Source organism: Microtus oregoni, unplaced genomic scaffold (genome assembly GCF_018167655.1).
Source record: "Microtus oregoni isolate MIOR12 unplaced genomic scaffold, Mior012 000036F_ref0000092, whole genome shotgun sequence".
Taxonomy (NCBI): Eukaryota; Metazoa; Chordata; class Mammalia; order Rodentia; family Cricetidae; genus Microtus; species Microtus oregoni.
The window spans coordinates 996,430-1,023,456 of record NW_024543095.1 but is presented as its reverse complement, the minus strand read 5'-3'; the positions used below and the strand labels follow the sequence as shown (position 1 = coordinate 1,023,456).

The 27,027-nt window shown below is 50.7% G+C and overlaps 2 protein-coding genes across 2 annotated transcripts in view; one reads left to right on the top strand and one right to left on the bottom strand.

Annotated features, from left to right (window-relative positions):
* Window positions 1-1,547: 1,547 nt before the first annotated feature.
* Window positions 1,548-19,539, top strand: LOC121432805 (protein FAM166C-like). The gene is made up of 4 exons (XM_041630956.1): window positions 1,548-1,621; window positions 14,440-14,710; window positions 16,889-17,001; window positions 19,395-19,539. The coding sequence occupies exons 1-4, from the start codon at window positions 1,548-1,550 to the stop codon at window positions 19,537-19,539; spliced, it is 603 nt and encodes a 200-aa protein (XP_041486890.1).
* A 1,952-nt stretch (window positions 19,540-21,491) lies between these two features.
* LOC121432819 (calcium and integrin-binding family member 4) overlaps window positions 21,492-27,027 on the bottom strand; it is a 57,237-nt gene continuing 51,701 nt past the window's right edge. The window contains exons 5-7 of the mRNA XM_041630961.1: window positions 24,656-24,765; window positions 23,818-23,906; window positions 21,492-21,624 (exon numbers count right to left, since the gene is read on the bottom strand). Coding sequence (XP_041486895.1) covers window positions 21,594-21,624; window positions 23,818-23,906; window positions 24,656-24,765 — 230 coding nt within the window. The 3' untranslated portion in view covers window positions 21,492-21,593. The remainder of the gene's footprint in view (window positions 21,625-23,817; window positions 23,907-24,655; window positions 24,766-27,027) is intronic.

Here is a 27,027-nt window from a genome sequence, read left to right as displayed (position 1 = left end):
CTTTGCCACAATAGGTTTTGGTTGTTCTGATTTGTGTGTGTGTGTGTGTGTGTGTGTGTGTGTGTGTGCGCGCCTCTTGGAAACATGACAGGCTGGCATCTGTTAGAGGGTATCTTTGGCGTGTTCTCATTGCAGTGGCATCCTGACTTCATTACTGCTTGTGTCTTCATCAGCTGTCATCTACAGAGCCAGCTGAGCAGGTGACACTTCTCCCAGGCTGAGGAGAGAAGAGATCGACTTGGGGATGGTTAACATTGACCAGCTACTTGATGGGACCTAGATTTGCCTCTGGAAAAGCCTTATGGAGAGAGACAGTTTATGTAAAGCAAATCTTATGTGAATTTTAGGGCTTTGATGACTGGAGGAAAACCCAACCTGTAGGGGTAGCCCCAGCCAATCACCTTGCTTGTAGGGCGGGGTGGCCTGAGGATATTGTTTTACTAATAAATATTGCTGGTGTGCTCTCCCCCGCCCCTTCTGCTTTCCTATTCTCCGCTGGAACCACAGGTTCTGTGAGTCTTTCCCTAATTAAAGCTGAATATATTCTTATAATTTCTGTCTGCCTTCATTTACGCCGCTACACCAACCCTGAAGATTCCTGCCCAGAATGAACTGAGACAAATCGAAACCACTCGCTTCAGTATTTACTTCCATATCATCCTAACAAAATAATGGACCGAAACAACTTAACAGAGCCAGGCTTTATTTTAGACAACAGTTTCAACCTAGCATAGTGGGGAGGCAAGGAAGGACAGCTCTATTCACAGCTCGGTGATGAGAAAACAGAGAGAGGCCAGAACCAGGGGCCAAAGCATGACTTTCCAAGGGTGCCCTAGTAGCCACTCACTCCTGCCAGGGACCATCTCTTATAAGAAAAGTAAAAGCCACCAGGGAACAAGGCTCAAGACAGGAGCTGGTGAGGGATATTCTAGACTCAAACTATAACATCCACACCCTCCCTCTCCTCCCCCGTCCTTCCTCTGCTCCTGTCAGGGTCTCGCCAAGTTGCCTAGGCTATCCTCAAACTAGCAATCCTCCTGCCTCAGCCTCTGAAAATGGGATTACAGGTACAAATCACCAAACACAGCTCACCCTGTCTGAGGAACGTGGGAAAGGAAGCTCAAAGGGATACGGGGAGAGTAATGAAGAAATGAATACAGAACTCTGAAATGACGGGGTTGGGAAACCACACACCTAGTGACGGCCCATCATGGAGCCATTTCTTGGAGCCTCAAAGATGGAGGGAGCCCTGAGCGTCCTAGTGGTCCAAACTGAATCATTGAGAACCGCTTCAGGAGCGACCTAGCCTTTTCACTTCCCCACCAAATGTGAACGCCTAGGCTGGATGCCAGGGAGACTTGGGGGAGCCACACAGAAAACTTGTGGGGATGGTGGGGCGAGAGAGGCCGTCTAGGGAGCACACTGCCGAGGACTCACTGTCCCAGAACGAGCTCGGGTTGCCAGGCACATGGTTGCCGGGTGACCAGCTGGCTGTTTACTGCAGGGCTGAGCCGAGAGCCACAGCGCTGGGGCTCGCAGCACCCACCATGGCCTCCCGTAGCGCGGGCACACTATTGACCGAATTCAATGCCGCCTTCGTGCCCCCCGCCCTCATGCCCGGGTAAGCCGCCAGGCACCCTGGCACACCTGAACTTGCCCGTCAGAGCCCTCCTCCTCCCCACTGCACACACCTGCCAGGACGCCGATGCTCCGCCCTCCCAATCTGGGGGACTTCAAGGAACCCCATCTGGCCACTTTTCCTTCTTGGCTTTGATGACTTTTCTGCTATAACAACAAGCAGGCAGGTGATGGGACTGGAGAAGTTGATGGCTGAGAATTAGCTCGGGATGATCCCATCTGCTATGGATGGGGCCAGAGTGAGGAAGGAAAAGATGAAAACGTGCGTGTTTGGAGCAGCAGAGGAATAATGTAAGGAGGAGTAGGAGGGCATGCTGGGTATTCCAGGAAGATGAGTATTTATGGATTGAAGGCGGAGCTGAGGTTGGGTGGACATGGCTGGCAAAGCCTGGCAGGGCAGTATTTGACAGTTGGTAGAGTACATTATCCACCTGACTTTTACACATACTCTCTTCTACAAACTGAGCAGACTGCAAACGGGAAACCCCCAGCCTCAACAGAACACAGCCTATTCTGCATAAAATTTGAATTGTTTTCCAGAAGCTGCAACAAGGCACCGTCAATTTTAGAAACAGCACACGCTGAAGTAGCTGCAACCAGAGGCTGGGGCTCTAGTTTCCATCCGGCCTGTCTGTGGACGGGGCCTTTCTCTGGCGTTCAGTCAGCTCCAAAGCTACTCTGACTGCCGCCAGACAGAAGTGGTTTTACAAAAGCATGGGAGTTTCCCAAAGGCAAGCCAGGAGTGTTGATCAGCTCGCCTTGGAGCTTGCCTGTTCATTCTTTCTTCACTTGGAAAAGATGTTGGGTGCTCATGGGGCATTGCCAGGCGAACTCTAGGATCCTGGGAAAACAGACAGATAAGGGGAGAGGTTACTCTTGAGGGGTTCCAGCCTTCTATTTAGATTTTCTTTTCTTTAGATTTTGAGATAGGGTCTCATGAATTTACCTAGACAGACCTTGCGCTCTTGAGTTAAACTAGGCTGTCCTTGAACCTTTGATGCTCCTGCCTCAGTCTCCTGAGCGCTGGCATTAGAAGCCCATGGCACCAGGCCTGGCTCTCATATAAATACATAAGGTTTAGTTCAAATCCATCTTTGTGGCCATAGTTAGCAGTGGTTTTGCAATATTCTGGGTGTCTGTCATGAGGTATGACTTGATACATTGATACTTTATTTTTCTTAAGCCTCCACAGGCTTTTATTGGAAGAGCCTCTGCCATCAGACCCCTTGGTTCTTTATTGCCTGCTGAGCAAGACCTGGGGTGCCCGCGGCCCTGCCCCACTATTCCCTCACTCTGGAGGCTGTGGGAGCTGTAATCTCAGGGCAGCCCCCACAGTGCCTCTCTTAGCATACTGCTCATCTACAGTTCCCTTGAAGCCACATCCTATCCCATGATGCCTTTAGAAAGAGTCATGACGAGTGGCCATAAAGGAGGCTTCACTAGCCTGGACTAGACTGAGCAGCTGAGTCTATGTCTGCTGCTTTCTTGTCAAGATCTTGCTGGGAGAGGGGGTGCTTTCATTAAGGGTCCCCATGAACCAGGAACGAAGTAAGCCATCTGGTGTTTCTACACCTCGTTGGCAATTCTGTTAACTTAATGAAGGAATCCAGGATCCCCTACCTCGCCTGGATAATTATTTTTTTCCTGCTCTTTTTCAAACATTAATCACAGATTTTAAAGAACAGCCAGTCTCTCTCGGACACTCAAATCACTTCCTTTGTAGTTTTATCCACAGGCAGAGAATATTTGGTTGGTGAGGACCACACAGCTCTCATAGCCCACATTCTTGCTGTTTCAGATATGGCCATGGGGACCTACCTATGCATGATCTCTAAGAGCTGGGATGGAGCCAGGTCTCTGGTACCTGGCAGTAACACCATAAATCTCCAGCTGTGTGCTAGGCTCACACTGTGATATGTCCATTCCAAGCCCCTCTATGGTAAGGTCTCTAAGGCCCAGTGTGATGGCCCAATGAGTAAAGGAACTTGATGATCCAAGTTCAATCCCTGGGACCCACGTGGTGGCAGGAGAAGAGAACATACTCCAGACAGTTCTTCTCCGACCCCTGCACACTGGCCATGACACACACAGCACCATCTCCTCAAAATTAACAAGTAAAAAAGATTTCATAGCCACCAAGAGAAGGAATAAGCTTCTTGTCCAGGGACACTCCACGCACCTTCATGACTTCAATATTCTGCTTTATCCCAATGTCTACCTGAACCTTCCTGGAGTCCATCACAGGCCCCATTGACTGGGCAGGGAGGGAAGAGAGTAGAAGGTGAGAGAGTCAGCCAGCCGGGGCTTGAATGGGCCCTTATCATTCCATCACCTTGGGGAAGTCTTCATCCCCACTCTGTTCTACTTACCTTATCTATGAATGAAGATGCGTGTGCAAGTTAGAGGAAAAGAAATCGATGCTCACAGAGCCTTGCTCTAGGTAGCTGTTATCTATTGCTGTTCATTACAACACTGCTGTGCTCAGTGCCTGAAGCTACAGGGGGCAGCACGGGAAGAGAAGGGTGATCACGATCGTGATGATGATGATGGTGATGATGACAGTGTTCGGATGGCTGTCAAGATGACCTGTTTTGTTTCTTGCTGTTTCAAAGTAGCACATTGTCCAGACACCTTCTGTATATTGTAGATGTTATCTGTATGTACCTGGCTTAGGTGCCGCACTGTATTGGGCAGAGAACTCTTGGTTCACAGGCCCTGGGACCATAAACCATTTGAAGGGTTAAGACCAGCTCCTGTGAGGGCCTGCCCTCTGCTGCAGGTCAGGTGTGACCCTTCACCTCCACCAGCACGCCTAGGCTCTCTGTACGTTCATTCATGCCCAACCTTCTTCTTGAAGATCACTCCAGAGAAGAAAGCATGGGTTTGTAGCATTCTCCTGGATCTGTGTCAGAAACCCTCCAGGTAGCTAGTTTCAAGATGTCACCATGGTGGCTCTAAATCTGAGAAGGTGTGAGATAACACACCACCACATGGGATATCGACTTTCAGCAATTTCAGTTTCCCAAGGTCAACTCAGCCTGAAAATAAGAATAGAAGTTTCCAGGGACAAATGATTCATAAGCTTTAAATAATTTTTATTAGTGTATTGTTGCAATTATCTCATTACACCATTAGTTATTGCTAATCTCTAGTTAAACTTTATCATAAGCCAATATGTATAGGAAGAAAGTGAATACAGAGAGTTGAATAACTGGAGATTTTTGGACAGATAAATTCTCCTGGAATAGGAGGCTTGTCTGCGTCTGCACTGTAAATTCCACAGATAAAAACTAGAGAACACAGATGATACACTCTGTGTTGACTGTTTGCACACTTATTATCTTAGTTTTCATACCATTTGTTTAATTACAACTTTAAATAACTCAATTTTTTTTACACTGGTGATTTATTCACTTGTTGTTTAAAACTAGGCTTTTTAGCACAGATACATAGCTGAATTTTTTTTTTTGTTGTTTTGTTTTTCAAGACAGCTTTTCTCTGTAGCTTTGGTGCCCGTCCCGGAACTAGCTCTTGTAGACCAGGCTGGCCTCGAACTCACAGAGATCCGCCTGCCTCTGCCTCCCCAGTGCTGGGATTAAAGGCGTATACCACCACTGCCCGGCCATAGCTGAAATTTTTGCAACCACTCATTTGAGGCCAAGTCAAGCAAGTGCTAGCAACCATTCTCTCATCTGCCAGCTCCCTGGGGCCTATGGCTTCTGGGATGAGAGAGAAAAGGTGGAACAGAGCGGATAGGGTTGGGCAGGGCTCAAGGCAGGCCTAGCACATGGAGGTGCTGCCTCCAAGATGGGCCAGTCCATCGCGGAGTATGAAACAGGGGCTGTCTCAACCGGATGTGGTCCTCCATGTTAGATGTGAGAGCTTTTGTTTATATCCTTCCTTGGGACACATGTAGAGGTAAAGGCACAAAATGAGGTTTTCCAGTCTTCCCTGGTAATTCCAGAGTGGAGGACCTTGGTGACAGGGCAGGCCCCAGTCTAAGCATCTTTTTAAAAAGATTCTCCCAGCGTGCAACCTTCTGACAGCTCAGCCTTAGGCTGCGGGATCTGACTAAGGCCAGTGGGCAGCTACCTTCTGTGATTCTCTCGTCTCAGCTACATGTATAGGTGGCCCCCAAGCAGACATCAGACTCTGAAACCTCACTCTCCTCCTCTGGACTCTGCCCTTCAGGGAGTCCCATCTCCGTGGAAGCCTGTTTTCATTTGCTGTGGTCCTCCGGGAAGCCATTTTACCTGCCTTCTCTCAGCACCTCTGCCCAAGGCCATCTCCTCCTTAGATCTCAGGCCTGAGCTAATCTGAGGTGTTACTTAGGTAACCGGTGCTTCTACACCTGCCGGGACATTAAGGAGCCATGAGAACAGAGCATCTGGAGCCTGGAAACCCAGACTTTGTTTCAGAGGTTCTCCTCCTTTCCTAGAGAAAGATGGGCTCTCTAAAACAAGCCCCCACTTGTCAATTCAGTCTCGTAAACACTTACAGAGCACCTTAGGGTAGGAATGGCAGGAGCACAGATAGGAACAGTGGAAGGGCTCAGGCCATTTCAAATACAATAGAATGTGGACAGGCCAAGGAATAGACAGCTGAACAGTGGGTGAGCAGGGCCTTGGAATCAATCATTCAAGGCTTCCTGGACATGAGAGTACTTGGGTTGGGAATTTAGTTCAATGATAGAGCACTTGCCTAGTGTGCATGAGGCCCCAGGTTCAATTCATAGCACTGTTTAAGAAAAAGAGTGTAGTTGGCATCTCCTGGAATGGCAAATATGATCGATCGTGGAGGAGGGAGGGGAGGGAGGGGAAGGAAGGGAAGGAGGGGAGGGAACCCTCTGGATGAAAAGGGTGGCACCCTCTGGATGAAAGGGGAAGGGAACCCTCTGGATAGAGGGGAGGGCTTGAGCAAAAGCAAAGGCTGGAGGTTCTGTGTTCTCAAAGCAGCAGTCTAGTTGGCTAGAGTGTGAAAGCTTCTATAGGAAAGTTAAGAACAAGGTTGGCAAGATTCCTCACACAGGCCCACAGCTAGGGACCCCCCCCTCCCCCGCCAAAGCTGGCCTGCTTTCTTCTTAATTCCATAGGCAGTGGGGAGCCCTCACAGGTTCTGCCAGGGGATGGGGTGGAGTGGGAGGACGCCTTCAGCTCCATCCTCAATGGAAGGTACAGCAGAGAAGAGGCTGTGCGCGGAATGGGAACACGCCGAATGTAGCAAGTTAATTAGTTAATAAGGCTGCTCAAGGGATCCCTGATGCTCATGGTAATTAATTTTAATGTCAGCTATGGGGCCAGCCAGTGCTGTTAAGAGGCAGGGATGGGATTGCTCCCTGAACACACAGGGATCCACAATGGGCCTTAGAATCCATTTGTGGTCTTGGCCCGGGAGCCTGGCTCAGCATCTCCTAGCTTGTATATGCAGGTAGATGGAGGAACGTGGGGGCAGATGAGTGGTCAAGGATAGAAGAAGGGGTGGGTAGGAGATGAGCTTGCGCCACTGCCATTCCCCTCTGTCAAAGGGCCAACGGAAACAGGGCAGCAGAAGGTCTTAGTATGGAGTCCTGTGGGGTCTGTTGAAAGCCCGCACATCCAGGTACAGCCAAGGGACACACGCCTAGCTTCTTGTTGTGTCCTCAGAGTGCTTACTAATGAGAATGCGTGCACAGGCACACACCTGGCAGAGCTGTGAATTGAGAAGGAAAGCCAGGCAGAACTTAAGAGAGTTGCGGAGGAGGGGGCTTCTATTCTATTGGGATGCAAATGTCTTGGCATTCAGCGAGGGTGGGAAGGCAGGGAGCAGAGGAGGAGGATGGCAGGGAGCTGGGGAGAGGCAAGGAGAAGAATCCTAAGGGCAAGTCTCATTTCCACAGCTCTTATCTTCTGAGGAGCCCAGTGCCCTGTGGGCGGGGTGCTCTATGTGCATTGGAAATCTGAACTCCCTTTAGAACAGGCCAGGGACGCCGGGCCCCCAGCGACCAGGACTTGTCGCTCCTCCTATGGACATGTATTGAGTGCTGGGGCTGGGGTGCGGCTCGGGAAGAACACAGAGGTAGACACTTGTTGCCTTAGTTTCTTTCTATTGCTGTGTTAAGACACTGGCCAGAGGCAGCTTGAGTAGAAAAGGGTTTATTTACCTTGCAAACCCAATCACAGGCCATTATGGAGGGAGGTCAAAGTGGGAACTCAAGCCAAGCAGGAGCCGGAAGGCAGGGACTAAAGCAAAGGCGATGGAGGAGCTGCTACAGGCTTGCTCCCCATAGCTTGCTCAGCCTTTTTTTTTTGTTTGTTTGTTTATGACCCAGGATGACCTGTCCTGGGTGGCACCTCCCACATCAATCACTCATTTAAAAAAAAGTACCCCCACAGACCTGCCTACAGGCAATCTGGTGGAGGCCTTTTCTCAGTTGAAGTTCCCTCTCCCCAGACGACTCTAGCTGTGTCAAGTTGACAAAATGAAACACAATACTAACCAGGATCGGTGTGGATTTGAGTCTAAATGTAAGGATGATAATCCCAGAGGCAAACATTCACAGGGAGGTGCAGGGTGAGATCAGGGAGGCAGCTTAGAGTACTAGTTCTTCCCAAATGAGAAGGTGGCAAATCCTCTGGGGGCAGAAGAGCAGCCCTGCAGGCAGAGGAGCTGCTGATGGCATCAGAGACTAAGGGTGCAACACTGCGTGCAACTCTGCTAGGCCTGGGTGTCTGGAGGGAAGTGGGCCATTGTGAGGAAGATTGCCCTGACCCGGACACAGACTATAGTGGTGGCGGTAGAGGAGATGGACCGGACTGCAGGGGGGAGGGAGGGACTTGGTTGAAGAAAGACTCTATGAGAATTGAGGTTGTCCTGGTGAGCATAAGTGTTGGGGAGAGGAAGGCAGAGAGAGGTTTGGGGAGCGTTATGAACACCGAAAGCTACTGTTTGGTGACCCCTACCTTAGGCCTGAAAAAGGGGCCAGATGTGAAGCCACATAAAAGTGATTTTGTAAAAGAATACAATTAGCCCTGATTTTCTCTCTCGAAATGAAAGTGTGAAATTTAATCTCACTAGGATGTAAGAGAAGGAAACTTAAATAAAAGGGAAGATCAGGCAGATTTAGATAAATGTCAACTCATCAGAAAAAGATATTAATCCCTCCAAGATCCTGGGGTGCGTGGGGGTGGGGGTGGGCAGCCAGAGAGTGAAAGCCAACAGAGGCTGACAGAGTCATTACGCCGTGTACCTTTGGTGGTATTTCCATTTTCGATGGCATGGGTTGACTGTGCGGAGACATTCTCGGTGCGCTCCCATCTCCCCTCCACCCACCTTTCAATTTTGGTTGCTCAAGTTATTTTTGCCTTGACAGGTTTTATAACATTCGCTTCTGTTCTGCAAGCAGCGCTCACCTGGCTGCTATTCCTAGCCATGTTCCTGAATAGGTTGGAAGATCACCAGCCCTCGTTCTCACAGAGTTCCTGTTTGACTGAACTTAGTTCTTCCTTTGAATCACCTCTTGATTGGCAGGGTTTGTCACTCAGCTCTTCTTCTAGGGAGAGCCCGTGACTGTTTTATTTTCACACCTTCCTGCTGGGAAAGGACTGACTGGCCACCTGGCTGGTGACATAGTCTCAAGGCATGCTTCCGGCAGAGTGTTCTCTACGACCCACATTCCTCCCTCCCTCGTTCCCTCCCTCCATTCTTTTCTTTCTTTGATATTGGTGTGGCGTCTTATTTAGGGTTCCTACTGCTGCAAAGAGACACCATGACCACGACAATTCTTATAAGGCAAACATTTAATTGGGGCTTCTGGCATGGTGAGGCAAAGCATGTGTCTCTCCTTCAAAGAAGAGGAGAGAAAGTTAGCTATAAGCATCCCGACGTTCCCAGTCAACTCATAGCAGCAAAACATAGCAGCAAGAGAGTCACGGAGCTCTAGTCTCACTGAAGCTAAGGAAAGGTGAAGCAAGACCTCCCTTTCATACCTGTTGTCTTTGACTTTGCAGCTTATTGGAACTACGTTTTTAGGAGGTTTTCTCTACAGCATGAGACATCTCAGGAACTCTGCTTCTGCTTCTCAAAGTTCTTCCTTCCAAGCAGGGATCATCATTGGCACGAATGTAGCAGAGGGCCAGTGTGAGCCAAAGACATTGATGGACTTGATTCAACCAGTAGAGAAACAAAAGTGGAACTGAGAGAGTCAGGAAAGAGCAGGTTGAAGAAACAAAGATAGAAGTTCTGGGGCATTCTTTAGAGAGATGGAGACAGAAAGAAGGAGAAATGGTAGGATGTGAGCGGCAGCAAAGCCTCCGACAAAACTTCACAGTCCAGAAAAGACTAGGGCACATCTGTAGGCAGAGGTCAGAAGTGAGGAGAGAAGGAGACATTAAAGATGGCAGGAAGGAAGGGCAGAGGCTGAGGAAAACAGAAGGCAAGAAAGGTAGACTCCAGACACAGGTGGGGTATACCATGGTAGAAAGGAGGATTCTGTCTTCCAGAAGTGGCCATGGTGGCCACACAGGCTCTCAGGAGAGGTCAGCAAAGACTCCCAAGCCCTCAGTTTCTGTATCAGATGTTGCATGGCTGTCAGCTGGAAGTCCAGGAGGATCCAGAAGAAAGGGCTATGGAGTGGATAGAAAAGTATCAAAAGCCCATAGAGTCAAAGAATAGAGGGAAGGGCTGGAGAGAGACCCATGAAGCCAGTGACGGGATCTCCTAGCTTGGCCACCTCTGCGGCCTACTTCATGCCACTCTGAGCCAGGCACATCCTTGTTACCAGGCAGGCCCACTGGAGGGAATAATGGGACCAGGAACCGGAGGAACTTGAGATATTTTGATCACAATGGAAATTAAGCAGCAGGTCTGCTTGCCACTCTACATGGTTTTCTTGCATTTTTTTTTTCTGAAAATGCAGGGAAAGAAATCATGTATTACTGCTTAATTCTAGGCCCGCATTCATTGTAAAGAGGCAGAGAGGCCTAAGGGGCCCTCTTGGGTCTTGATAAGAGTCAGGAATGTAGAAACAGACAAGCTGTAGTTCCCTGTACCACCAGGGCTTAACTGGGGTTTCCCTGGTGTGTGGTTGGCCATCAGTTCTCATGGAGAGTGGTTGTCATCTTAGGACATATATTGGAAATCCCAGGAACATGGTCACTGGCCTTCTGGTATTTGATAATCTAGGTTCAACTGTGTCCATCACAGCTACTGTAGATATTCTATCTGCTCATCATTCTCCCTGTTTAATAAACAGCTTGTTTTCTCCCCACATGCCAAATCAACTATGAAGAACCAGGGACTCAAATATGTAAAACACAAACCCATCCCGCATCTGAGAAGCTTGCCATCTGAGGGCATTAAGAGGGGTAGCACTCTGAACAGCACAGAAAGAGGCACAGGTGATGGAGGGAACTTTAGGGTGCAAAGGGAACAGATATACCCATTTAGACCTGGAAGAGGAAGAAGCTCTTAGGCGTGGTATTTGACAAGTCTTAAGGAACCATTTAGTATTGGGAAGCAGAGCAGGGTAATACACTCAAGACCTAGAGGCAGGAAGATATCTGAGTTTGAGGCCAGTTTAGTCTATGTAGTAAGTTTCAACTCAGCCAAGCTACAAAAAAAAAAAAAAAAAAAAGTGAGGGAGAAGGCAATGATTCACAGGAGGGAGTGGAATAAACAGGCTGACATCCTGATTTCAGGAGACCCAGGAAAAGGAGGCAAAGAAGAGAGGGCACAGAGAGCAAGGGAACATGTCACCTATAGAGTCACAGTGGTCCTTTAGGCCTGGGACACTAGGTGACCTTGAGGATACAGGGGGGTAGGCTTTTAACTACTTCACCAATGATTTGATGTTGGGCAGTGCCATGTCTGGATTGTGGGAATGGATTCAAGGAACAGAGGTTTGAGCACAGTTAGGAGAGCAAGGGTGTTATGGCCAAAGTTTCAATGAAGGGTATATGGCTGAGCTTAAGCGATCCAGGTGGAGGGATGATGGGATGCCTGGCCGATGGGAGAGGTAGATGTCTACACTTTCACCTGGAAGCTGTCCCTAGCTAGGGGGAACTCTTCATGGAGTTAAGGCCAGACTGGTGGGCAACGTAGGCGTGAGAAGTCACACTCTGGAAGGACCAAAGGAGATGTGTAGTGTACTTTGTGCTTGAAGAGGACTCCTAGGCTAGATTATGGTGAAGGCCATGGCTTGTGTGTCAGAACAGACCCCAAAGGAACCCCAGCCCTTAAGAGGTTGTGAGAGGGAATTAAAGGAAAGTTTAAGCAGTGAAGGAATCCATCAACAACAGAAAACGAATAGACATGCAATGGAACAAAAGGGCCCAAGTTCCAGTCCCGACAAGCAAAAGAACTTGGCAGCGTTGACTGTGTAGTTCTGGGTTTACCAAAGAACATACAGGAAAGGGGCTGTGGAATCTCCCTCTGCGGCTAAGGAAAGCTGCTGAGGCCAGATGTACATCAAGGGTGTCCCTGTATGGAGGCCTCTCTGAAGAGGTCCTTGTGTGAAGCTGTGAAGTTAAGGCTGGACTTTGTTGGAGACCTCGAGATGTTGGAGATGCCAGAAATATAGGATGTCTGCCAAGAAGAACTGCCGACTGGTTGTGGGACCAGCCCAATAGAGAAGTGTGTTGCAGTCAACAAAGCAGAAAGGAATTGGAGAGCGGAAGAATGCTTTGATACCGGACATGGAATTGCAGAATTTGGAGTTTGTCCTGCTGGTTTTAGATCTTGCTTTTTGATCCAGTATATCCTCACAATTAGAAGTATTTGGAGGTGTGGTCTTATTGGAGTAGGTGTGGCCTTATTGAAGGAAGCGTGTCACTGGGGATGGGCTTTGAGGTTTCAAGTGCTCATACCAAGCACAGTGTTTCTCTCTTCTTCTCGGTCTATGGATCAGGATGTAACTCAGCAACTGATGATAATGAGCTAAGCCCCTGGAACTCTAAGTAAGCTTCCATTTAAACACTTTTCCTTTATAGGAGTTGCCTTGCTCATGGAGTTTCTTCACAGCAATAGTAGAACAGTGACTAAGACAGGTGGATTGAGGGTCTGAGTCCAGCTGCTTAGCACACACATAAAAGCTTAAAGTCCAAGTACGGCAGAACATATCAATAACTTGAGCAGTGGGAGTCTGCGGGGCTCACAGCGCTCACTAGAGAGCCAGTCCAACCAGCTAAGCTCTGGATTAGTGAGAGACCCTGTCTCAAAAAATCAGGTGGAGAGCAATGGAAGAAGAACCCAACATTGACCTCTGACCTCCACACATGTATGCTTTCTCTGTCTCTTTCTGTCTCTGTCTCTCCCTCAGATGAATGGAAAAGGATAAAGAGACTCAAAAGAATGATCAGGGAAGTGGATACAAAGAACAGGGCAACCAAAAGTGACTTTTCCAGGGTGGATAGGAGATGTCCTCTGCACTAACAGAGGGGAGGTCATTATCAGCAGTTTCAAGAGCAGCCCGAAGGAGAATCAGGTGCTGGAATGTGAGAACTGGAAGGCGATAGGGACCATGTAGACTGGAAAGCTTCAGTCTGTCTGATGTGCTGGGCAGCCTCTCTCTGTAAGTCTCATGTAGCCAAGGGTCTTCCATCTCGGAAGGGTCGCTAAGCCCATCTTCTGTCCCTTTTGCTGGGCCTCCCTGGCATCAAAAGAGTTGTTCTAGGGTGTTTGGCACCACAGATCCTTGGTCAGGTCCCCCAGGTCATTTGGACAAGCCTCTCGTGAGGTCATGGGGGTGTCAACCTGAAAACCACAAGGAGTGGGAGGAGTTGGAAGAGGGGCAGATGGACATGAAGGAAATCTAGCACTCATGTACGACCTTTTCAAAAAGAATTTAAAATCAACACAACTCTCACCTCAAAGGAGAGGAGAGAGCTTATTCTAGAGCCAAATATGGGTGCCTGTGGGCCCGGAACTCAGTGTTAGGTTACCCTGAATTCCGTGTTCTAACGTGATAATGGCTTGATGAAGTTTTGTTTTTAAATAGAAACAGAATTAAAAAAAAGCTACGAATCAAGACCCTTCAAAAATGCATTGGAGTAGGTCAAGTGTCCTCTGTTGCAGTCCCCACATCTTATCTGATGGCGTTCTTACGGTTGGTAGAAAATAGGGGTTTAAGTTAATGCCCTCAAAGCTGTCTTTACCTATTAGTCACTGGATGTTAGGCCGGGCACAAAGGCAGGCAAGGCATGGCTCTTTAGTGGTCTATTGATAGCCCGGGATGGAATGTGATTAGGCTCTGGACCCGCAACGTTCCAACCTCTCCAACTCCAATCTCTTCAATTAAAACTAATAAAGTTGGAATCATCTCTACTTAGCCTTAAAAACAAGTTTAGTTGGAGGTGCAACAACTTTAGGGAACTTTTCGCTCATGGGAGCGAGACCCAGCCAGGCCTGTGCTGCAGAAAACCAAACACACACAGCATTTCCCTGCTGAGCCCACCAGCTTCTCCTGTCTCCTATAATGCGATGACTGCAGAAGACCAGGGTTAGACAGAGCCCTGGAATCTCCTGGTCAGTCCTTAAAGAGCTGGGGGATCTGTGTGTGGGTCACTTGTCCTTAGTCCCCCTGAGAGGTTCAGAGATCTGTGGTCTGGAGGACAGCAACCCAGCCAACCCCTCTGTGCCAAAGAAGCCGCCCAGAGGCCTGTTCACGTGACCTTCCCCCAAAGAGCTGAGCAGGCTAGTGCTCTTTAAGAATCCTTTCACAGCCGAGGGACACAAGAACCCTCAGTTGCCAAGGGCCTGTCTGAGAGCTACTATGGTTGTCATGAAGTTGCAACTTCCTCCACCCACCCCTCCCCACTGTCACTGCAGGTATAAAGGCCATGTCCCCGGTGTGGCTTCCTCCTTCGGCTCCCCATATGGCAACACCACCTTCAAGTACTTCCAGGACCTCCGCAATGCAGCCTTGGAGAAGAGCTATGCACTCCTCAGTGGAGGCCGCTTTCCCACCATCTTCTCCCCTAACCCCTCCCTGGTGCTGGATAGCCAAGTGCAGAACTGGGGTCGCTGGCTGCATATGCCCATCTACACGCGGTTCAACCTGGACAAAGGGCGCAACTCCGAGATCACTAACTTCTACCAGGTGAGCTGCCTGCAGCCCCAGCCTGGAAAGGCCTGGATGGCTGGGGGGGCGGGGGGTGCCTTTTTCAAAGTTTCAGGGCCCAAGGAGATCTTCCGTAGTCCAGGGGTTTTTGTGGTTCTGTCTTGCTCTGTCCACAGTCAGTGGACTTGGGGAACCTTCAACGAAACTCCAGCCCCTTCCTTCACTCCCTCTATTTTTTTGATTCCCTGGCCCTGTCTTAGTCTCTCTTGCTGTGATAAAACACTATAACAAAAGCAATTTAGGGAGAAAAGAGTTTATTTGGCTTACATTTCCATATTACAGTCCACTATCAAAGGAAGTCAGGACAGAAACCTGAAGGCAGGAGCTGGAGCAAGAAGCCAGGGGGGAAATGCTATGTTTTAGCTTGCTCCCTGTGGCTGCTCTGGGACCACCTACCAGAGACAGCACCACCCACAAAGGCCTGGGACCTCTCACATAAATCACCAATCAACAAAATGCCCCTCAGGCTTGCCTACAGGCCAAACTGGTGGGGGCTTTTTCTCAGTTGAGGTTCTAAGCGACTCTAGCTTGTATCAAACTGACGTGAAACTAGCCAGCTTGCTTACTTCTTCCCTGAAGAAAAGACCCAAAACAAACCCCAGGGAAAATCATACACAATCAAAGGCTCCACTGAAATTTCTTGGTACCCACTCACCCTCCACAGTTCCCATTCCCCTTAGAGTGTGCCCCAGGTCATCCTTAGCCCACATTGGACCAAAATGTCAGATGAAGAGATGAGGATGAAAGGGACCTAGCCACACCACTGGTACTTTTGCTTCCCTGGCTCATCAGGTGTTCCCAATGCAGCACAGCATACAGGACTTGGTTGGAAAGAGGGTTTGGTTCATGCTAAATCTAGGAGCCCTGTTCTTGGAAGCATTTTCCCTCATACCTCCCTCCCTTCCTCTCACACACACACGCACACACTCACACACAGCCTGGTAGGAAGGATACAGACCCTGCCTGATGCCAGAGCGGGGGACTTGTCCCAGTGAAGGACATTCCCCAGGGGCAGGATGAGTAGCCAATCCCAGGTTTTAAGAAGCTACGGGATCATCTCAGTGGGTCAGTGGCAGCCTTTCTTTTCCTTTTGACTCTCACAGACACAGCTGCTCCAGGAGTGAAGAAGCAGAGCGTGTGTGGGCAGCAGTGTGCTCAGGGCATGCTTGTGTGGACATGGGTACGTGTGCTTAGAACATGCTTGTGTGGACAGCGGTGTGCTCAGGGCATGCTTGTGTGGACAGCGGTGTGCTCAGGGCATGCTTGTGTAGACAGCGGTGTGCTCAGGGCATGCTTGTGTAGACAGCGGTGTGCTCAGGGCATGGTTGTGTGGACATGGGTAGGTGTGCTTAGAACATGCTTGTGTGGACAGCGGTGTGCTTAGAACATGCTTGTGTGGACAGCGGTGTGCTTAGAGCATGCTTGTGTGGACAGCGGTGTGCTCAGGGCATGCTTGTGTGGACAGCAGTGTGCTCAGGGCATGCTTGTGTGGACAGCGGTGTGCTCAGGGCATGCTTGTGTGGACAGTGGTGTGCTCAGGGCATGCTTGTGTGGACAGCGGTGTGCTTAGGGCATGCTTGTGTGGACAGCGGTGTGCTTAGGGCATGCTTGTGTGGACAGCGGTGTGCTTAGGGCATGCTTGTGTGGACAGCGGTGTGCTTAGGGCATGCTTGTGTGGACAGCGGTGTGCTTAGAGCATGCTTGTGTGGACAGCGGTGTGCTTAGAGCATGCTTGTGTGGACAGCGGTGTGCTCAGGGCATGGTTGTGTGGACATGGGTAGGTGTGCTTAGAACATGCTTGTGTGGACAGCGGTGTGCTTAGAACATGCTTGTGTGGACAGCGGTGTGCTTAGGGCATGCTTGTGTGGACAGCGGTGTGCTTAGAGCATGCTTGTGTGGACAGCGGTGTGCTCAGGGCATGCTTGTGTGGGCAGCGGTGTGCTCAGGGCATGCTTGTGTGGGCAGCGGTGTACTTAGGGCATGCTTGTGTGGGCATGAGGCATTGAGGACAACATCTGGTTAGCCATTGAGCTGAGTTCCAGGATCCCTGGAGATTCTGCCAGGAGCATGGGAGGAGACGTCTCACTCCTGACTAGGTACAGCCGGGAACGGGTGATGCAGTAACACCCCGTTGTGTGTTCTTTGACTGAACTGTAGACAGTACAACAGCAGCGGCAGTACTACAAGGACAAGACTGGCACGGTGCCCCGCGTTCCCTACTTCGTGCTGCCTGTGAAGGAGCAGAGCCGGTACCCCATACCCACCGACTTGTGAGTGTCCCTGTCTTCCTCCCTGTTGGGAACACCCAAACACACACATCCACAGGGCACCCACTCCTCATCCAGCCCTAGAGCCCTAACACTCAAAACCAATTAGCAACCTAACCTGTGGCGCCTGTGGTACAGAAGCAGTTGCATTGCAGAGAAGGTCCCAGGCCCAGGACCTGGTGGAGGGAGAATGCCAGGAACCTGTGTGGGCACAATCAGGAAGTGCTTTCCTGACCAGGTGCATACTCCACAGCCTCTGCTGGTGGGAACCTGCCCTCTGCTTCCTCTGCAAAGGCCTGCTCTCAAAGCTGCACCAGTTAAACCTGGAGCTGCTGCTGCCCTCTGGTGGTTGAATGGGATACTACATCCACTAGAGATGGGCTTGCCACCCCCACCTTCTTGCCCTCTCCTGTGGAGCCCAGTCTGGGTTGTTCTGGGAACCTACTTGCACACTAAGAACTTGAAAACATCTTAAAAGCTTAACTAACCAAGTAAAAACATGTAAGAAAGCATGTTACAGCCTAGCCCTCACGCCTGGGCTTATCTGGGAGAGCCTCGGCCCACCTCCAGATCAGACCTATTTTGCTCTGTAAGGTGAGCCAGGCGGTGTCTTTCCTCTTGCCACTCAAGGGATCACAAGCTTATTCCTAGGCGACTGTGGCTTTGGTAGAGCGGTGGGTTGTGCCTGGTTAGAGACGCAACACTCCAAGCCCATTCGTTCTTCACCCATCTCTTGCATCCCACCTCCCTTTTCTGGGGAGGGGCTCGTAGGAGGTCAGTGGGCAGGTTTGGGGCTCTAACCCTCCATAAGCCCTGTGTACCTCAAGAGCCCCGGCCTCAGCATCCAGCTGTCAATAAGCAACTGTTCCCACACCATTCAATAGATTCTGCAGACATTGTCCCACTGCCTCTAGAAGTGCCTCTCTGTGGATAAACAGGTAAACTGAGTCCAGCGAGGACCTCAGAAGCTTGTGCTGGGTGGCCTGGTGGCTGGGGTCCTAGTCTGGGAAGAGACCCATGTCTGCTACTATCAACTCAGCCTTTGAGTTGACCTTCTTTCTAATGAGGCGATTCTGAGTGTGTCTCCATGGAGACAGGTCTCCTGGCATTGTGCCAGATGTGTTCTTCTTGAATCTTCAGACCACTGGATCTTGTTTTTTCACCAAATTACCTGGTAGTCCATAAGACAGTGCCATGCCTGACCCAGACAGTTAATCTTAAGTGCCTAGGGAAGGTCAGTGACCAGTTCTATAGCCTGAAGAGTCTCTACCTTTCTGGAATTCCATCACCACCATCACCACCACCACCACCACCACCACCACCACCATCACTGCCATCATCACTATCACCACCATCACTGCCATCACCACCATCACCATCACTGCCATCATCACTATCACCACCACCAGTAACACCATCATCATCACCGCCATCACCGCCATCACCGCCATCACCGCCATCACCACCATCACCGCCATCACCGCCATCACCACCATCACCGCCATCACCGCCATCACCACCATCACCGCCATCACCACCATCACCGCCATCACCACCACCACCACCATCACCACCATCATCACTATCACCACCACCAGCAACACCATCATTATCACCGCATCACCACCACCATCACCACCATCACTACCATCATCACTATCACCACCACCAGCAACACCATCATCATCACCGCCATCACCACCATCACCACCATCACCGCCATCACCGCCATCACCGCCATCACCACCATCACCGCCATCACCGCCATCACCACCACCACCACCATCACCACCATCATCACTATCACCACCACCAGCAACACCATCATTATCACCGCATCACCACCACCATCACCGCCATCACCACCACCACCACCATCACCACCATCATCACTATCACCACCACCAGCAACACCATCATTATCACCGCATCACCACCACTATCACCACCATCACCATCATCACCACCACCACCATCACCACCACCACCACCACCACCACCACCACCACCACCACCATCACTGCCATCACCACCACCACCATCACTGCCATCACATTCACCATCCATCACCACCATCATTCCTACTGTAACATCACCATTGACTACCATCTCCTAGAACAGCTGAGTGTTTACTCCTTGCCTTGCCTTCTCTGCGGAGCTTCATTTAGAACAAAGCCAATAGTGTAACAGTAACAGCAGCTCACTGTCACATGGGTTTGCTTCCAGCAGGAGATGGGACCAGCATCCATACCCAGGTCCATGTGACTTTGCTGATGTCACACTGCTGAATGGCCACAGGGCCACAAAGCCCTTGTGGGTACATGGGGTTATGGTGAACACTTTTTACCCTTCCCACCAGGCACACTGCCTGACGACAGCCCCATCCTTACCCCCAGGCCTCCTCTGAGCCCGAAGAGTAAGTGGCACCTTCTCAGAGTGTCCCCTGACTACCTGAAGCCCTACCAGACCTTCCCATCAGGGAAGAGAGTCTCCTCACAAGAGCGGCAACGGAGGGACCTTTACTTCGAGTTCAGAGCCTGAAACCAGGTGGCTGACGCCAGGGAGCCTTGGCCTGACCAGGCTGGCTTACTTGAAATAAAATCTTCAGCCACAACCACCCCACATGCCTCTCCTTTGGGTCCTATCACCATGCATCCTGCGCACCTGGGAGGCCAAGCCTAAGAGAGTCTAGCTGAGATGCAGTGTTAGCTGCAGTGGGCCACCCAACTGCTCCCAAGTTGAGGCAGGTGGGATTGGAGGGTCTGACAAAGGTCAGGCTCACGCGTTTGCCCAGGCGGGTTCCTCAGGCGTGGAGACCTCACATCTGCTTTCACTAGCATAATTGAGAACACCTAGACTGCGTCTGGAAGTGGGTGCCACAGCTCCCAAACAGCTGCCCTGGGTGTTCACGCTTAGCCAACTTTTTCTCTTTTCTCGGTCTAGGACCCCAGCCCGTGGGATTTTGCCACTCACATTTTGAGTGGGATTTCCACCCTCAGTTAACTGACTCCACAAACCCCCTCTCTGATGTATGCATAGGTGTGTGTCACTAACTCCATAGGTGTTTCTTCGTCCACTCAAATTGACAGTCAAAATAAGCCTCACTTATGGGAAGGAACTGTCCCTGGAGCCTTGGTGTTATTTAATTGACCTTTATGATAACTTGTAAGTACAGCGTCTCACTGAAGATGTGGAACCTTCAGGATGCTGAGAAAGTTGCCCAAGCCCACACAGTAATAAATGACACAGACAAGATTTGAACCAGGTTTTTGCGGCTCCTCAGTCCTGGCTTCTCACACAGCCAATGTGGAGACAGAAGGGGTCTTTATGATTCGGAGGGGCCTGGCAGTGGGGCATCTTTTGAAGAGAAATTCTTTGAACATCGTCCTGGAACTCGCTCCATAGACCAGGCTGGCCTTGAGTTCAGAGATCTACCTCCCTTGCCTATCAAGTGCTGGCGCTAAAGGCATGTGTCACAACCACCCAACGGGCTTATTGAAGAGCTGGAGGGGTGAGCTGGAACTAAATACTCTTAACAACCTGGCCACAGGGAGTGGATGCCAAGGTCACAAGCCTAGGCGACCTTTGAGGGTCAAACGTGACAGCTTCCAACCTCCTAGGAGACTTTAACAGGGCAGAGAGTAGGATGTAGCGGCCCTATAGGTGGTTCTGGGGAGGAAATCTCCACTCAGAAGTGCGCTATACCATTGGGCTCCCCCAGCCTTCCAGCCCCTCCTGGATTAGATCAAAGCGACTTCATGGAGCACTGGGTGTCTGTTGCCTCCAAACGGGTGAGTCAAGACATAAGACAGAACTCAAGTGCACACTGTGAGAAAGTAACTCTTCCTGTGTAACCCGTGCTCATCTACTTCCCTTGGGACCACAGAGATGAGAAAAACCACGTGCCCAGCAGGTAGCCCATCTGGCAGCTCCCACAAGTTCCCATGGTGCACTTCTCTTGTGTCCCCCCGTCTCCAGCCAGCTGGACCCCAAAGTGTCCCCAGAGTGGCCAAATTCATGGCAGGGCTTGGCTGAATAGCAAAGCAAATAAGCCCTAAATGCTGGTCACACATGGTCCCATCCCCAGAGCCCAAGTGTGGCAAGCAGGGCCAAGATGTCTTCTCTGTGAGAGGAAGACAGAGAAGCCAGGCGCCAGCTGGAATGACAGCTATGCGCACATCCCTGACGCTGCTCTGGGAGAGGATGGGTCACGGGTGGGCTCCAGAGGAGGGAAGGTCGAATATTTTCCTTCTGAACTTTGTTCTATTTGGCTCGGTCCTCTCCTCTGACACGGGTTGAGGCTTGAACTCTGTCCTAAAAAAGATCACCATCCTGGCTTGCCTGGAGTTTTTGGCAAACCTGAGTCCTAGAATGAGCAGTTCTCAGCACCAACGCCCTGTGCAGGACCTGCCTTCCAAAGGCAGTGGGCATGACGGAGCTGGGGAAAACATTTCTTTTTATTTATTTAGTGAACATTCTACAGGCGAAGGAGGGACAGGGACAAGCCATCCTTCAAGTCAGATTCCACCATGCCAGGGCACAGGGGAGGTCCAGTGGTCTTCCTCGAGGCTGCTGGGCCAGAGGGTACCTCCATATCAACATCCCCAGAAATGAATCCGAAAGGAGCTGGAAGGAAGAATCCAGAGATATTTGAGGGCCCCATCAGGCCTGTTTCTGTAGGTAATAGTCCCAGCAGACTCAGACCGTGTGTGTGTGTGTGTGTGTGTGTGTGTGTGTGTCTATGAGTGCCTGTATGTGTGTCAGTATGTCTGTGTGTGTGTCTCTGTGTGTGTCTGTGTGTGCCTGTATGTGTGTCAGTGTGTGTGTGTCTGTGCGTGGGTGTGTATGAGTGTCAGTGTGTCTGTATGTGTCTCTGTGTGTGTCAGTGTGTGTGTGCGTGGGTGTGTATGAGTGTGTGTATGTCAATGTGTGTGTGTGTGGGGGTGTGTATGAGTGTATGTGTATGTCAGTGTATGTGTGTCTGTGTGTGTGCATGGGTGTGTATGAGTGTGTGTCTGTGTGTGTGTGCGTGGGTGTGTATGAGTGTATGTGTATGTCAGTGTATGTGTATGTCAGTGTGTGTGCGTGGGTGTGTATGAGTGTATGTGTATGTCAGTGTGTGTGTGTGCGTGGGTGTGTATGAGTGTATGTGTATGTCAGTGTGTGTGTGTGCGTGGGTGTGTATAAGTGTATGTGTATGAGTGTCCGTGAGGGTGTATGTGCACTCATGTACATGTATGGAGGCCAAAGAGCAACCTCAAGTGCAGTTCCTCAGGAACCATCTACCTTGTTTTTGTTTTTTGGTTTTAGACAAAGTCTTTTGCTGGCACCAGGGAGCCCTGTGACCAGCCTGTCTCAGCCTCCCCAGCCTGGGTATCGCAAGCATATGCCACTACACTCAACTTCTGCTATAGACTCCAGGGATGAAACTCTGGTCCTCATGACTGCATAGCATAGCAAGCTGTTCACCAATTAAGCTATTTCTCCAGCCCCTAAACGTTCTTTAAGCTTCTCTTAGCATCACCAGAAAACAAAAGGTTTCTGCATTTGAAGGTGTCGGAGCCAATGGAAAGAAATGGTAGCTATTTAGACACAGGTACAAGGCAAATAGGGTTCCAGTGCCAAGGTTGTGTGGGGCTGTTGTGGAGGAAGAGGAATTCCCTCCGAGAGGACTGATCCCAAGAGAGACCTAGCCACAGCCCTCTGATGGTAGTCACGATGGAGTCAGGAGCCTTCATCTCCATCCTTGTGGTTGGAAGAGGTGTGGGCCCAGCTGGGCCAATCAGAATCACTCTGGAAATTTGGAGTTGAGCTGAGACACCACTTAAGGGTCCCTGAAGTTCAATCAAACATAACATAAACTGTTGGGAGGCTGTGACACATGACGGCCCGTGTCTGACAACCCAGAGGTTGCTGGTGTGCAACGGAAGGTAGGCGTGGAAGAGTAGAGAAGTAGGGTTAATGGAGGTAGAGATGGGTTGGAGAAAAGGAGAGAGAGAGGGAGGGGGGGGGGAACATGCAGCTGCCTGGGCTTCTGCCAAGGTTCCTGCTCAACCCTGCTCTGTCCTTTTTTTTGAGTTGGTTTGTAAAATTCTCCAGAGTCACCATCCTTCCTCCTCATCAAAATCATCTTGTCTGTGAGATCAAGGGACAGTGTTAGGAGCAAGTGTGCCAGACGCATCACGGGATGCTGACTCAGCACAAGGAAGGCTGTTCTCGCCGGACTGTTCAGTCATGACGAGGACTACCTCTGGAGAGGATGCATTTGTTCCGAACTGGAAGGGACCGGAAGACGACAAATGCAGCCTTGGGAATACAGAGGGCCATCATCTGGAGGGAGGCTGGAGCAGAAATCAGTGAGGTCCCTTCTGCTCTCAGGTAGAATTAGCTGCTTCTCTTGTGACATTTCTTTTGTCAGCTCTTCCTCTGGCATCCTTACACTGCTGAACTATGCCCCCCCCCCCCCAGCTTCTAGTGTATCTGGAAATAGTGTATCTGACACAGGTCAGATCTGAAGCCCAGTAGGTACCGGGAGATATACACAGATGTTCTGGCCATTAGGAGTAATGTCTCTGAGGTTGTGCCAACCCCACGTATGGTTTGCAAACCCTGAAATCCTGTCGTCTCCTGTGTTGGTTCCCCAAGGTTGGCAGATTTCTCAGACACTTAGGTTTCACTACTTCTAAAAGAATCAGTGGAGGCCAGGAGACTCATGACTTTCAAGGCAAGACAGAGACATGGCACTGTTCCAGCGGAGACTAGGGAGCCTTCCCTGCCTCCAACCTTGCTGGACAGCCCCTCCCCTTAAGAGTGCCTTACTTCATGAAATCTGGAGATTTGGCCATTGCATGTTCAAACTCGGAGAAGGACAGCATGTTGTCATTATCCAGATCTGACTCGCTCAGGACCTGGTGGAAGGAAGGAGGCAGAGATAACCCCAGGAGATGGGTCTGAAGATGGAGAGACAGACAGCATAGAGGAACTAGCGTATGGGAGGTGTCTCAGGGCCCCCCCCCCCAGAGTGGTGTGCACTAAGGTATGGGTACAGGAGGTATCACGGGCTGGCCTTTTGGAAGAAGTCTCCTCAGCAGCCCCCAGCACCAATGTGGCACTGAAGACAGTAGTCCCCTCTCACCCCATCAGCCAAACACAGGCATGAGCCCCGCATTGGAAGAAGCCCGAGTAAGGCAGGAAGTGACACCATTCAGCCCTGAAATCCTCAGGGACTCTCACAATCTGAGAGCTCATGGGCCTGTGCCCCATCTTAGGTTTTCAGGGCTGTGCCCATGCCTTGCTGAGCAATGTGAGCAGGGGAACATTGCGATGGGTTCATCTCATGCTAAGCTGCGGTAGGCCCGGGGGCCCTCGGTGACCCCTGTCAGTGGGAGGCTCTCAGGTGGGAAGGGAGGAAGATAGAAGGCCTGTACTGGAAGAACAGACTTCTGAGGCAGGGTTCTCTCCACTGTGTGCCCACTTCTCAGGCACCACGTGCTGCCCATCCCCCGTGGCGGCTGCTGGCCGGGGAGGGGCGGGGAATATGTGCAGCCCACTCCAGGCTTGACCCTGGATCCCCTCCCAAGAAGATGGCCTGGTATCCTGGAGCTCTGTGTGGTCACCGGCCCCCTCGGGCCCCACCTTTCCGCTTCTGGATACACACGTGGTGCGCGACGTCCATCAGCAGATCCTCAGACACGTCGTCACTTTTCAGCAGCCTCAGCACAATTTTCTGGAGGTCTTCCTCGTCGATGAAGCCGTTCTCGTTAAAATCTGCAGAGAGGACACGGAGGCTGAGTCCCGGGCTCATGGGACCAACTCCCATCAGCCTCTGGGAGGCCACGGAGTGTCCACTTGCTCCGATTGTGTCTAGAATCTAGGACACGAGGGGGCGCAGCTCGCTGACTTGTGGGGGTGAGGTGTGAAGCAGCTGGACCAGCTGTAGACAAGTAAGGCAACAATAATAGCAGTAATTATAGACATCGACTGTGCACCTACTGTGTGCTCGGATGTATTCTCCTTTAAGTCATTGGGTCCTCGCTGTCCACCTTTCTATTGTCTTATTTTTGTCAAGAGTGCACCAAGGTTCAGGGGTGACATAGCTTGTCCAGACGTCCAGGAAATGGGAGGGCCAAGTTCAAACCCAGCTAGGTTGGCCTGGCCGCACACTCAAGTCTATGGTCAGAGTAGAAGAGTGAAAGGTGGCCTGGGTTTGGGACCAAAAGCCTTGGGCATCATCCCATGCTTCTGTCCCTGTGTGGTAGCTGCCTGAGGGACCTGGAGGCAGGTTCTAGCTTCTCAGGGAAGTGCACGGAGGTTCTTGAAGCTCGTGCAGCTAATGGGCTGGCTTCAAGGACGCCAGCTGTTCGCTCACTGAGTTGGGGGCTGGAGCAATGCTCCCTACAGCTTGCCATCCTAATTCTGAGGACAGTGCCCAGCACAGAGCGGAGTCTCGATGAATGAAAGAATAAATGAATGAATGAATGAATGAATGTTCGACCTGGTAAGTGATGGGGACATGACTAAACTCCACCATTTAGACATTACAGGAAATCTAGGCTCTTTACCCCTCACAGCTGTCTCTACCACAGAAAATCACTAATTTTTAGCTGGACAGAGGATCATCCAAATAAAACAGTTTCCCAGGCTTCCTTGCTACAAGAGGTGGCCAAATGGCTAAGCTCTGCCCAGTGACATATTAGCAGAAGAGGGCAAGTGACTTATGGGAAGGTCTTTGAGACAATGAGGTCACCATGGGACTAGAAGGCAAAGCAATGGGAAAGAGGAGCCTTGATCCTTAGTGTTACAGAGCCTTAGGACCACTGTGGACAACCACTTGTGGCTTCTCCACAAGATATATATTTAATCCCAGTTCATTATTTGAGCCTCAGTTTCCCTGTTTGTAAAATGGGTACAATAGTTGTACCTCTCCACTGTGAAGGTTAAATGAGAAATACATAGCCATCCCTTGGCATGAGTCTAGAATACAGAAGACTCCTGTTAGCTGTAGCCAGGGCTTAATTCTCCATCAGGTGCTTCATTGTTAAGTACTAAAAATGAAAACCTGAGAGGCTGTAACATCCCACCTTGAAGAATGGCCAACAGAGCTAGTGGGTTATTAGGGAAACTGAGGCCCAGTGTCTGCTGGTACCGCAGAGTCCTTTTGTGGCAGATCCAAGAACTATCTGCCCCCAAAGGCAGAAAGTGCATATGGAAGGCGAGGTACGTCCCTGACTGTATTTCTCGGTCTGTACTAGAGCCCCAGTCTGAGTTGATCTTGGGCGCTCTTCCTGCGCCGGACATGAATCAGCGGACCAGGTGAAAGGGGTGGGGAGCCCCCCCACCCCCCCACCCCCGAAGGAGGCACCGAGCAGGCGCAGTGACACCACACTGCCGGTAAGAAGCTCCTCTGCAGCCTCTCCCCAAGCCCCTGCAGTGTGCCCAGGCATCCTGCTGGCCTAGCTCCCGTATGCAGAGACTACAGAAAATGACATGGCTTTGGTCCCAAGCCATCTGAAAACAGAATCATTTGCTAGAGTAAACGTAGTCCTGGGTGGTTCCTGTCCTTCGGAGATGCAAGGGCAGAGCAGTCTGGGAAAGGGCTAGGGCCGGGGAGTCTGCGCCCTGGCTGGGTCCCAGTCTATGCTAACGCAGCCGTCTTAGAACTCGCAGCCTGTGACCGACCCCTCGGGTGGGTGTGCGGGCCTCACACTGTAAGCTTAGAGAACTGGATTGGTTAAGGTTTAGCCTCCGAGCCCCTCCTAAACGTGCTTGCCACGAAACGAGCTAAAGCTCATTGCTCGCAGACCAATGGCAGCTTCAGTGGTTTCCCTAGGCTTCCTCCGCGGCCACGCCTAGCCACTGACGTCCCTGACGTTGTTGGCTCAGGTCTCAGGAAGGTGTGGCAAAACCTGCAACTTGCTTTCTGCCTGAGAAGCCATAGCTGGTGCCACCTGGATTAGAAAGGCGTGGCCGAGACATCGGTCTCTGACGATTGATAAATCTTCCTGAAGGTATGGAGAGAGGTGACACTGA

Excerpts from the sequence above, each read along its gene's own strand:
- LOC121432805 (XM_041630956.1), top strand. The coding sequence starts at position 1,548 with ATGGCCTCCCGTAGCGCGGGCACACTATTGACCGAATTCAATGCCGCC. Across the intron at positions 1,622-14,439 it reads CCCCCCGCCCTCATGCCCGG|GTATAAAGGCCATGTCCCCG; the intron begins GTAAGCCGCCAG and ends CTGTCACTGCAG. Across the intron at positions 17,002-19,394 it reads TACCCCATACCCACCGACTT|GCCTCCTCTGAGCCCGAAGA; the intron begins GTGAGTGTCCCT and ends CCTTACCCCCAG.